This window comes from Taudactylus pleione, unplaced genomic scaffold (assembly GCF_031769625.1).
Source record: "Taudactylus pleione unplaced genomic scaffold, aTauple2 ptg000579l, whole genome shotgun sequence".
Classification (NCBI taxonomy): domain Eukaryota; kingdom Metazoa; phylum Chordata; class Amphibia; order Anura; family Myobatrachidae; genus Taudactylus; species Taudactylus pleione.
In genome coordinates, this window is record NW_028284981.1 from 3,673,101 (window position 1) to 3,685,195 (window position 12,095).

General features: G+C 43.4%; 1 protein-coding gene across 1 annotated transcript in view; it reads left to right on the forward strand.

The window, feature by feature from the left end:
* Positions 1-1,579: 1,579 nt before the first annotated feature.
* Positions 1,580-12,095, forward strand: part of LOC148481457 (protein Wnt-7a-like) — a 54,451-nt gene continuing 43,935 nt past the window's right edge. The window contains exons 1-2 of the mRNA XM_088453497.1: positions 1,580-1,673; positions 2,019-2,172. Of these exons, the coding sequence (XP_088309623.1) occupies positions 2,099-2,172 (74 nt within the window). The 5' untranslated portion in view covers positions 1,580-1,673; positions 2,019-2,098. The remainder of the gene's footprint in view (positions 1,674-2,018; positions 2,173-12,095) is intronic.

Here is a 12,095-nt window from a genome sequence, read left to right on the forward strand (position 1 = left end):
TGGGCTTCCCCGCTACAGTAGCCACCACTGGAGGACTGATCCCTACAGCCAGTTGGCATAGGAGGTATGCTTTTCAATCTCTATTCAGAGACCTTCTGTCCTGCCAGTGTTTGGACGGCCACACATCTCTATCCTGAGTGCCTTGAAGCTCCAGTGTGCTGACGGCAAGGCAGGAAATAGCTAAGCTATGATCAAAAGTAAGTAATCAGCTTAATTCATAACCTTCTCATATATATATATATATATATATATATATATAGACAGCCGGTGCTCAGCCTTAGAGCTGTATTTAACATTTAGGGCCTGATTCAGACCCACTCGCAAGCGGCTGTCCGCTCGCAAGTGGGTCGATGTTGTGCTCTGCGCATGCGCATGACGGCGGGAGCTCCATCGTGCGCATGCGCCAGACGCGACGAGCGAAGGACTTTCCTTCGCTCGTTGTGTCTGATCAAAGGGGGCGTGCTGTCGATGTTGATTGACAGCACGCCCCCTTTGGTGGGCGTGCCGGGGGCGTGCCTCCCTGACGGGGGCGTTCCCACGGGAACGCCTACCATCAGAAGCCGGCCCACTGACATCACTAGTGATGTCAGTGGGAGTGATTTTGGCTCTGATAGAGCCAAAATCACTCCGGGGCTTGCGGTTGAAAACCTCAACCGCAGGCTCCGGCTCGCAGTTTCGATGGTCGCGATGGTCACGACCATCGCGGCCATCAAACTGCACGCTTGTATAGGCTGTGGGTGGTGACCCACAGGTCCAGGAGGACGCTCCATTTTTATGGAGGGCGGCCCTCATTCAGAGCATACGGCTCTGAATGAGGGCCTTAGTTCTAATGAGGAATAGGCCTGGGGCTGCTGTTATCTCGGGGCTGCAGAAATGTCTTTATGTAGTTTCTTTACAATATTTTTCCACTTAGTTTTGTTAGTTGACTTTTAGTGCAGGATAGTGTTTCATGTCATGTGCCTATTTAATATGCTCAGCGACCTGAGGCAATACATTAAGTCTTGCTGCAGGTGCTTAACACTGTGATTGGTTGGGCAGGACATACAACACACAGACACTGATTGCTTCCACACAGGCATTGCATGGATACAGAAATATTAATGTGATCTGTTGCTGGGGATGTCAGCAAGATTTGTGATAACACTTTCCATACTCACTCCCTATCCACTGTCAGCCCCGCAGGCTGTGTTGCTATTCATCTTTTTTTGACTTATTTTTGGATTTTGTGCTCTCGGGGGCTTGGTCTGCAGAGAAGCTCCCTGTTAGCACAATATTTGTAACTAATATCATTCCTTCCTCCTTTGACATCGTGTCCCACCCAGTGAGCTGTTCCCCCTTTCCCAGCTCTCCCCCTGCTTTCTCTCGGAAAAAGGTGGTGGTGGGGGGGCTGGCACTGGAGGAATGAATAGAGAATATTTTTTTGGCAGCAGTAAGTGGATTGTTTAACCCACCTTCTCCTTCTCTTTCACACCCCCAACCCACCCCATATCTATCACACACCTCCAAACATTTAAGGTAACATTTATACAGAGCACACACATGTGCAGGGTTCTTCGCATCTGCAAAATATGAAGGCAGGACCTACCTGTGCACAGGTAACCTGGAGTTCCATCTTCTTCCAATCAGTCACTGGCACTAAAGAACAGATCTATGCCCACTGAGCTGACGTTAAGGTACCAACACTTGGCATTTTGTGATGTTAAAGACAGATCCTGCTGCCAGTACAGCTGCCGCTTACCTTCTGCAGTGATAACCGGCATCGCTGGAGGCAGACAGGTGGCATAATTACACGATAGAGGTGGTAAAGGAGCTCTTTACAGAGTTTGAAGGAGCTAAACAAAGGACGCGTAAGGGGAGAGAAGTCATATCATACAACTAGCTTCATTGTCTGGTGCTTTGCATCTGGAAGACACAGTGGCAGCTCTGTGTCCCGGGTAGCTCTATGCCTCCGTATGTTCATCCCAATCTTTCCCTCTGTTCCTCCCTGGCACATGCAATTTTTTTTTTTTTTCCTGCAGGTAGAATGATTTTGGTGACCGGTGGCGAGGGAACGTCACACACAGGCTGACAAGTGGGGAATAGCCAGGCTGACAACAGCATGAGACTGAAGCTAAGCGTGCTGGACCTGTGTCACACCGTGCTCTGCATTGGATTGATGCTTTGCGGAGAAGGGTAAGCGAATATCATTGAAGAAGCAGCAGCTGTATAGAACACAGGGGTTACCTCAGGGAGGACTGACAAGTTAGAACGTAGGTGGCATGGATGGAGGCGAAAGGAATTTAGGGAAAATTGTTAACAGTGAAATTAAAATAATAGATATCTGAGTTCATTTCCACCACAGAGGATAAGAAATGTGTGTTTATAAAAAGTAGGGGTCTATTTACTAAGACTTGGATTGGGATAAAATGGACGGAGGTGAAGTACCAACCAACCAGCTCCTAACTGTCATTTTTCAAACACAGCCTGTGACATGGCAGTTAGGAGCTGATTGGCTGGTACTTTATCTCCGTTCTCTTTATCGCCATCCAAGGCTTAGTAAATAGACCCCTTAGTACCTGAATGCAAACAAATCAGCATTAAAGTAAATCTATGTGAGTGACTGTAGATTCATGTTAGAACCACACTGCAAAGTGTTAACCGTCCGATAGCTGGTTCATGTGGATACTCAGAAAATATTATTTAGCTGCAAAACTTACAACATTTTTTAACAAATACCCAGAATTTTTGGGGCATTTATGTCAGACGGGGAGTATAATGTCAGATTTGAGTTGGCACTGATATAAGCACTTTACAGCCTGTGGTGTTAAACCTTCAGGTAGGGTTTGTCAATGTCTGCGTTTGCCCACAATGGGCAGTGTCGCTGCGAGTAGTATTTTTTTGTGACAACATAAAATACCACTTGACACCTCCCCCGGTGAGCAGCCAAACAAACACACCTGTTCCTACAGCAACCGTGAAACAGTCCATTTTCCTGCCAGCAACCTGCGTAATCATATTTTTCATTCCTCCTGGCTTTGTATGTATGTATGTATGTATGTGTGTGTGTGTGTCTGTATATGTGTGTGTGTCTGTGTGGTACAGAGCAGATTGTTCTCAAAGAATGCAATAGTCTGGCAGCTGTAGTCCTCTCCTCCTGGCACAACTGGTCCCCCCACCCTCCACTGTCCATCACTCCCCTCCTCTGCAGGTTCCGTAGCCTGCTGGGCGGAAGACCTCTTAATAGTGCCCCAGGATGTTCTCCCTGCACCATAGCTGTACAAATGTAACCACACAGATGTGTCACAGAACCTATATCTTCCAGCGGTGCATGGAGCTGTCCGTTGCATTACCCCGACATGGGGGAAAGGTGGATGTTTTTTTGTTGTGTTTTTTCAAGATCTACATTAAAATAAAATGAAAGAACTTTAGACAGATTTTTATTTTTTTTGACTGTTCCTGGCAATTCATTATTTCCAAAAAGGTCTTAAGGAGTCGTTCAAATATAATATACGTTTGGAAATGGTGCATTAAAAGCAGGAAGTGCCCTTGAATGAATTAAATTGATTAAATTATGAGTAAATAAGTTAAAGAGTATGAGGGGTCTATTTAGCAAGCCAAATTGTACTAACATCAGGCGGAAACGAACGTGTCCGCATGATGTAAGTATCACAGCTATGTAGGAACGGGTTAGCGGAGAAGATAACGCAATTATCTTCTCCATTAATGCTTGACTCCTGCAACATCGCATTGTAGAGAGCGAGACATTGATCTCATAATCGCGTAATGTTTTCTGCTATTCAGGTAGTGGAAAAACACTGAGAAAAAAAAATCTCTAAGGGCTCACCTTATATAACGCCATGTGAGAGTGACTTTGTATGAAGAAAATCCTTTTCGTATACAAAAACTGCAGGGAAAGATGGACATTTTCCCATCAGTCCCTGCAGGCTGTTGAAACTCCTCACATTCTCCTCCCTTCGCCCAGTGTACTGCTCATAGTAAATGTCATGCTATATATATATATAAATATATATATATATATATATATATATATGTGACGGTGAAATTGATTAAGAGCGCCAATTAGTGCTAGAAAGAGTATACATGAACAAATAATGAAACCACAATAATTTATATAAATGTGTTATATAAACGTGTTATACTAGTGTGCAAAATTGTGCAATCATGTGAATAATCCGTGAAAAATATAAACTAGTGCTTGAAATGTATAGACATATAATCCGCAATTGAACCAAAAAGTACCATTAAAATCACAGCCACTAATGTATATGGCAAAAGATACCACTTTATAAAATGCAATTTAGACATATAACAGCTAATGCTGACAACACCAACAGAGAACACACAATGTAAATAAGATATTTTAAACTGGATAAAATGAGGATAAAATAAATAAATAGAATATATAGAGTAAGGTAAGTTCAGAAAGGCAAGATAATTATTATTATTATTATTATTATCATTTATTTATATGGCGCCACAAATGTTCCTCAGCGCCTTACAAAGTACATAAACAAGTTGTAGACAAGCGACTTACAGAACAATACAATACAGGACCAGGACATGGATAATATATACAGCTACATTAGCGACCATAACACCCAGATAAGCAACAGAGCATAAGCAACCAAGTGTTAGGTGCCCTAGTGGTGCTTAAGAAGTAGATGAAACTAAAGTAGGGAGAAGCACAAGAGGGTAGAGGACTAAGAGCTTACATTCTAAAAGGGAGGAGAAGACAAACAGGGGTGACACAGATGGGGTAGATGGGGAGGAAGGAACATGTAGGAGGGAGTTAATGGAGCTCCCAACGCGTTTCATCTGGTTTTAAGACTTCATCGTTCTATCCATAGGCTTATGAATTTGATGATACTATTGACGTCGGGGCAGAGGGGAGGATTGTGGGACATGGCATGTGCGCTATCCTGTGATGATGCCACGCTGCTGTAGAGCTGGGCCATTAGGATGCGCATGCCCGACCTTAAGTCAGAGGTGCACTATACAGAAAACAGGAGTCCATCTTTTCGGACTTCTAAAATCAAGGCCACCGGGGACTTTGCAGGGATGGCATGTTTACGCAACTGCTGTCCCTGAGAAGTTTATTGCTGCAACCAGGGGGAAAAAAAATAGTTAAAAATTCTAATAATAATTGTGACATTGGACAAAAATATTCGATGCAATATCGCGATTATAGCTAATTAGACCCCATGGACCTGATATTGCTACATAGAACCATTTTAATGATAAAATGTTTCAGCTAAAGTTTTATCTTTTAAATATTCAGAGCGGCATTATGGGTCATATGGGCCTGGTGCTGAAAATGATCAAAGGCCTAATGTGAGAAGGGGAGGAGATGTGACCAGTGCTGTGTGGGTGTGGCCAGTACCATGTGGGGTATACACCCACTACACTATCACATACCTCACAACTTTTGTGAGGTGGAGGTCGGACAAAATTAGGGGATGTGGCCTTTGCAGGAAATACCGTACTTGCTAGCCATGCCCTCATTTTCGTCATGTAGGAGGCTTGCCCAGCACTCCGCTTGCCCAGCACTCCAGGAGTTACTGGACAGTCCCCGACCTCTCCCAGAGCCAACACAGATTGTGTGAATAACGGGCGCATGTACGCGTCATCTATTCACTGATTCTCTTCATAAAGTGTCTCACCAGCCCCCTCCCTCTGCCCGCTGGACACTGCGTCCAGCAGGTGGGACATTGGGACAGTGCTGGATAAGCAGGACTGTCTCGATGAAGTTTGGGAGGTATGCTATTAGCCCCAATGTCTCCCTAAGTTTATGAAAGGAGAGAAATTGCATCATTTTGTGAGGAAAATAGAAATACTATTTTAATACTTATGAATTACAGCTCATCATTTGGCCATCAGGGGTGCTGACCATCATGCCATGGTGATGGGCCTATTTTTATGAGGAGGCCTGGGGCTATAGTATTATCCACCCCATTATGAATTTGGCATTGAAAACATCAAATAAGGAATAGTTTTGTTGACTGTTGTTATAACTAAAAGTAACTTGTATCATTTGTTTTTTTTCCTTTCTTTCTACTAAGTTTATTAAGTGACACACTGTTTTTATGAACAGCTAGAATTCAGCTCATTGGGGATGGCCGTCAGTGAGCTGCCCATCGATGCTCACCCTAGTTGGTTTCATCGATGGCACAACACCATTTATGGTGAACCATCAATGATTTGCACCCCTCCATGGCCATTGCTGCCGGGGAGCACGGCGGGTCAAGGACCAATGAGCATCAGGGGCGGGGCTAAGCCCCTTGATGTCAGAAACCAGAAATACCATCGCTTTACAGTCTGCCATAAATGGCAGAGAACCACTGCATCTCCAAAAACCATCGGCCATCGGTAGTTAGCCATCAATAATTCTTAACTCGTTGGTCGATGGCCATCCCTAATGCTGATATGAGAAACAGATAAAAGGGTTAATAACATGAACCTGAAGCATTTCTGAAGGGACAGTTTATGTAAAATGTGCATCACAATAAGACAGCTATCTTTTAGAGATTCCATAGACTTATCCCTGTCTCGGTTCCTGTATTTTTGTACATCCCTTGATTATGCTTTTCATTAATAAACATACTTTGTCAGGACTCTTTAAGGTTAATCTGTAATTTCCCTGCATTGTGAATGTCTCCTCTCTGTAATTTACTGACTGCACGCTCGCTGTTCTAAAATGCTCCCATCGCCTTCCCAGTGGTGGCAGACATTTTGTAACTAAAACCAAAATGCCTGAGAATGCTATTAGTCATTACACTAGGAGCCAATGACATCCTTGATCATGTACAGTGATGTCACCGGTGACATTACTACTTTCTAGCGACTTGGGGCCTGATTCATTACGAATCGCTATTCTGATTATACGTCCGCAACGCAGTTGCTAATATCAGTGGTGATAAGTAAATGTTTGCATTCGCATTGTGGGTCTGATTCAGACCCGCTCGCAAGCGCTATGTGCTGGCATGCGGGTCAATGGCCAGGCAGCGTGCATGCCCGGCATGCGCGAGCCCGGAGCGAGCGAGAAGTCACTTGCTCCGGCGCTCACATCCAATAGGGGCGGCTGTCGATGTTGATCGACAGCTCGCCCCGTTTGGTAGGTGGGCCGAGGGGGGATGGCTGGAGGCCGAACAAAAAATATCATGTGGCCGCCCTGATTCAGAGCGAGCGCTCGCTTTTTGCGAGCGCCTCTGAATCAGGCCCTGTGATCTCAGCCTGACATAATGACGCCCACTTCCCCTTACTCACATCCGTATACTTGGTCAACTTAGAGAAACAATCGGTAACATCGGACAGTTAATGAAGCCCAGACCTTAGTCAGGAATTGCTTACTTCAGCGCACGCTATGAGGCCTCAGGTGGCATCTGGGATCGCAGCGGCTAATTTATGCACACCCCTGCAACGGCGTTGAAATGCACTGACACGCCTGCGTTCGCCCGACCAACCCCTCTGTCACCATCCACAAACGTCACTTCCAGGCAATCACTCTGCCATGGGTCTGAGTATCCTCTGCAATCGCTGTCCCGATCGCAGTGGCTAGATCGTGCACGCGCTGTACTCAATCAACTGATCATGTGCTGTGCAGCTGCGTTCCTTGCTGAATCAGGCCCTTGATAGGCTGCATTGGTTTGGATATTGGTTCGCCTCCCAGAGTGGCTGCCTTCAGTGTGCCTAGGTGACACACAGCACCCAGACTTGCTGCCATATTGTAGGTGGCAGTTGGAAATCCCAACAATGCAAACAGCCGTAGAATGGCAAAATGACTGGAGGGAACACATGCATAAACTCACTAACGTGCATTATTGTGTTACCATATAACAACCGCCTTAAATACAATGTAACTTAACTTCTAAAAATAAAGACACGGACAACAGTGTTGGCGTTTAAATATTTGGTAAAATTTATTTTTGACAAGTTATTACATTTTAGACTATAAGTTAATACTAATAATGGTGACGGCACAAAAAGAACACACAGGACAATAACAACCAAACAGCTCAAACAAATAAACACACACACAAGCCAAGCATTGGTGATCAACTCTTCTTTACCTTCAACCACCGGTCCAGGTGGTATAGCCATTTCCTGTCCAGGACAATTGGCTGTCGCCTTACTCCACTTTAATGAGAGCACACCCACTAAGCCTACCTGTTAACATAAAGTAACTCCAAGTGTCGTTCTTTTTCGCACAACCAAACAGCTCAAATAAAGACACACACAAGCCAAGAATTGGTGATCAACTCTCTTTTACCTTCAACCACCGGTCCAGATGGTATAACCATTTCCCGTCCAGGACAATTGGCTGTCGCCTTACTCCACTTTAATGAGAGCGCACCCACTAAACCTAACTATTAACATAAAGCATCTCCAAGTGTCGTTCTTTTCCGCTCAACCAAACAGCTAAAACAAACACACACACAAGCCAAGCATTGGTGCTCAACTCTCTTTACCTTCAAACCACCGGTCCAGGTGGTAGAGCCATTTTACATCCAGGACAATTGGCTGTCGCCTTACTCCACTTTAACGAGAGCGCACACACTAAGCCTAACTATTAACATAAAGCATCTCCAAGTGTCGTTCTTTTTCGCAACCAACAAACCAACCATCATACATTCAAAAAACAGAGGTAGGGAGGGTGGGAAACACTGGAACAAAGAGGCAGATTTGCATACATCACTCCCTTAAATACTCTTAGACCACTCCCCATGACACATTCATTGGCTGCATAAGACCAGCTAAACTTAAAGGGGCAATATTCAACACGTTATTAAGCTGGCAACACTCAAAACACTTGTGGTTTAATGTCCCTCATGTTTACATGTCATCCTTCGGGCTTACAACTGAATAGTGAGAATTAAAACTTTTGATTATGCACAATAGCTGTTCCTTAAGCACGTACCTTGGCCCGGGTGCCCCAGATAGACATGGCTGTGATACCAAGGCATGTTCCAGACACGTTGTATCAGACAGTTCTATCAGACAGAAAGGCAAATCAATCTTAATTAAACAAGTAAATGCATGGGAGATGGGTGAGGCTACTCGGTCTCATTGCTGCATGGATACGTGATAAACAGGATTAGCTGTGAACGCAGATCTTTATACAATAGGTGTGTGAGGTAGGTGACAGGAACTGATTTCAAGAGACAATTTAAAATTTAGAAAAAGCATCCCTCCAAATTGTTGTCTTTGTGATCTTGGCTTGTATGTTCAGCAAGTGTTCACGTTCGGTACATTGTCTTAGTGAAATGTACTAAATAGGATGATGGAGTATCTGTATAACATGTAATAGACTCATCTTATGATAATGTACAGGGGTCAGGCCATGTTGGGTAGCTGTTGTTTGATATGTCGTAATATAATTGTATTACAATCAGTTACAGTGGTCAGGTGATGTTGGGCAGCTGTTGTTGTATCATACATCTGTATACAGAATGTAATATAAATATATTATGATCAGTTACAGTGGTCAGGCCATGTTGAGTAGCTGTTGTATCATATGTCTTTATAGAATGTAATATAATTATATTATGATCAGTGGTCAGGCCATGTTGGGTGTTATATCATATGTCTTCATAGAATGTAATATAATTATATTATGGTCAGGTACAGTGGTCTAGGCCATGTTGGGTAGCTGTTACATCATATGTCTGCATAGAGTGTAATATAATTGTATTATGATCAGGTACAGTGGTCAGGCCATGTTGGGTAGCTGTTATATCATATGTCTTTATAGAATGTAATATAATTATATTATGATCAGGTACAGTGGTCAGGCCATGTTGGGTGTTATATCATATGTCTGCATAGAGTGTAATATAATTGTATTATGATCAGGTACAGTGGTCAGGGCATGTTGGGTGTTATATCATATGTCTTTATAGAGTGTAATATAATTGTATTATGATCAGGTACAGTGGTCAGGCCATGTTGGGTAGCTGTTATATCATATGTCTTTATAGAATGTAATATAATTATATTATGATCAGGTACAGTGGTCAGGTCATGTTGGGTAGCTGTTATATCATATGTCTGCATAGAGTGTAATATAATTGTATTATGATCAGGTACAGTGGTCAGGCCATGTTGGGTAGCTGTTATATCATATGTCTGCATAGAGTGTAATATAATTGTATTATGATCAGGTACAGTGGTCAGGCCATGTTGGGTAGCTGTTATATCATATGTCTTTATAGAATGTAATATAATTATATTATGATCAGGTACAGTGGTGAGGTCATGGTGGTTGAGTAGCTGTTGCTTGTATCATATGTCTGTATATAGTGTAATAAAATTGTATTATGGGGCGGGATGCATTAAAGGTAGAAATGCGGTCAAACACCCAAAATGCAGGTTTGACCGCATTTCTCATATACACAAAGATGCATTCCGGGGCTTGGTTGCGGTGGGTAACGCCATCTTCCTGATAGCGTTACCCTATAGTAGCCTATGGGCTTCTACTGGGAAAGTGCTGTAAGAAGGATCCAATTGGATCCCTCCCAGGAACCCCCACGGCGTGTGCGTCCTTCAGCGCATGCACAGAAGCACACCAGAGGGGCTTCTGGGTCATAGACCCGGAAGTCCCTCATTCACAAAGGGCTGCTCTTACTGAGAGAGCGTCCCTTTGCACATTCCTACAAGCATGTATACAAAGAGCGGAAATATGCATCGCATCCCGAATGCGATGCATCATGCATCCCGCCTATTGTCACGTACAGTGATCAGGTCATGCTGGGGTGTAGTGTCCTACGTCTGTATAGTGTAATAGATGTGCATTATGGTAATGTACAGTGGTCAGGTCATGTTGGGGTGTAGTGTCCTATGTCTCTATAGAGCGTAATAGATGTGTATTATGATCATGTACAGTGGTCAGGTCATGCTGGGGTGTAGTGTCCTATGTCTGTATAGTGTAATAGATGTGTATTATGGTAATGTACAGTGGTCAGGTCATGTTGGGGTGTAGTGTCCTATGTCTCTATAGAGCGTAATAGATGTGTATTATGATCATGTACAGTGGTCAGGTCATGCTGGGGTGTAGTGTCCTATGTCTGTATAGTGTAATAGATGTGTATTATGGTAATGTACAGTGGTCAGGTCATGTTGGGGTGTAGTGTCCTATGTCTCTATAGAGCGTAATAGATGTGTATTATGATCATGTACAGTGGTCAGGTCATGTTGGGGTGTAGTGTCCTATGTCTGTATACAGTGTAATAGAAGTGTATTATGATCATGTACAGTGGTCAGGTCATGTTGGGGTGTAGTGTCCTATGTCTGTATAGAGTGTAATAGATGTGTATTATGATCATGTACAGTGGTCAGGTCATGTTGGGGCTGTAGTGTCCTATGTCTGTATACAGTGTAATAGAAGTGTATTATGGTCATGTACAGTGGTCAGGTCATGTTGGGGTGTAGTGTCCTATGTCTGTATACAGTGTAATAGATGTGTATTATGATAATGTACAGTGGTCAGGTCGTGTGGGGGGTGTAGTGTCCTATGTCTGTATACAGTGTAATAGATGTGTATTATGATAATGTATAGTGGTCAGGTCATGTTGGGGTGTAGTGTCCTATGCCTGTATATAGTGTAATAGATGTGTATTATGATAATGTACCATGGTCAGGTCATGTTGGGGTGTAGTGTCCTATGTATACAGTGTAATAGATGTATTATTGTCATGTACAGTGGTCAGGTCATGTTGGGGGTGTAATGTCCTATGCCTGTATATAGTGTAATAGATGTGTATTATGATAATGTACCATGGTCAGGTCATGTTGGGGGAGTAGTGTCCTATGTCTGTATATAGTGTAATAGATGTGTATTATGATAATGTACCATGGTCTGGTCATGTTGGGGGAGTAGTGTCCTATGTCTGTATATAGTGTAATAGATGTGTATTATGATAATGTACCATGGTCAGGTCATGTTGGGGGAGTAGTGTCCTATGTCTGTATATAGTGTAATAGATGTGTATTGTGATAATGTACCATGGTCAGGTCATGTTGGGGGTGTAGTGTCCTATGCCTGTATACAGTGTGATAGATGTGTATTATGGTCATGTACAGTGGTCAGGTCATGTTGGGGG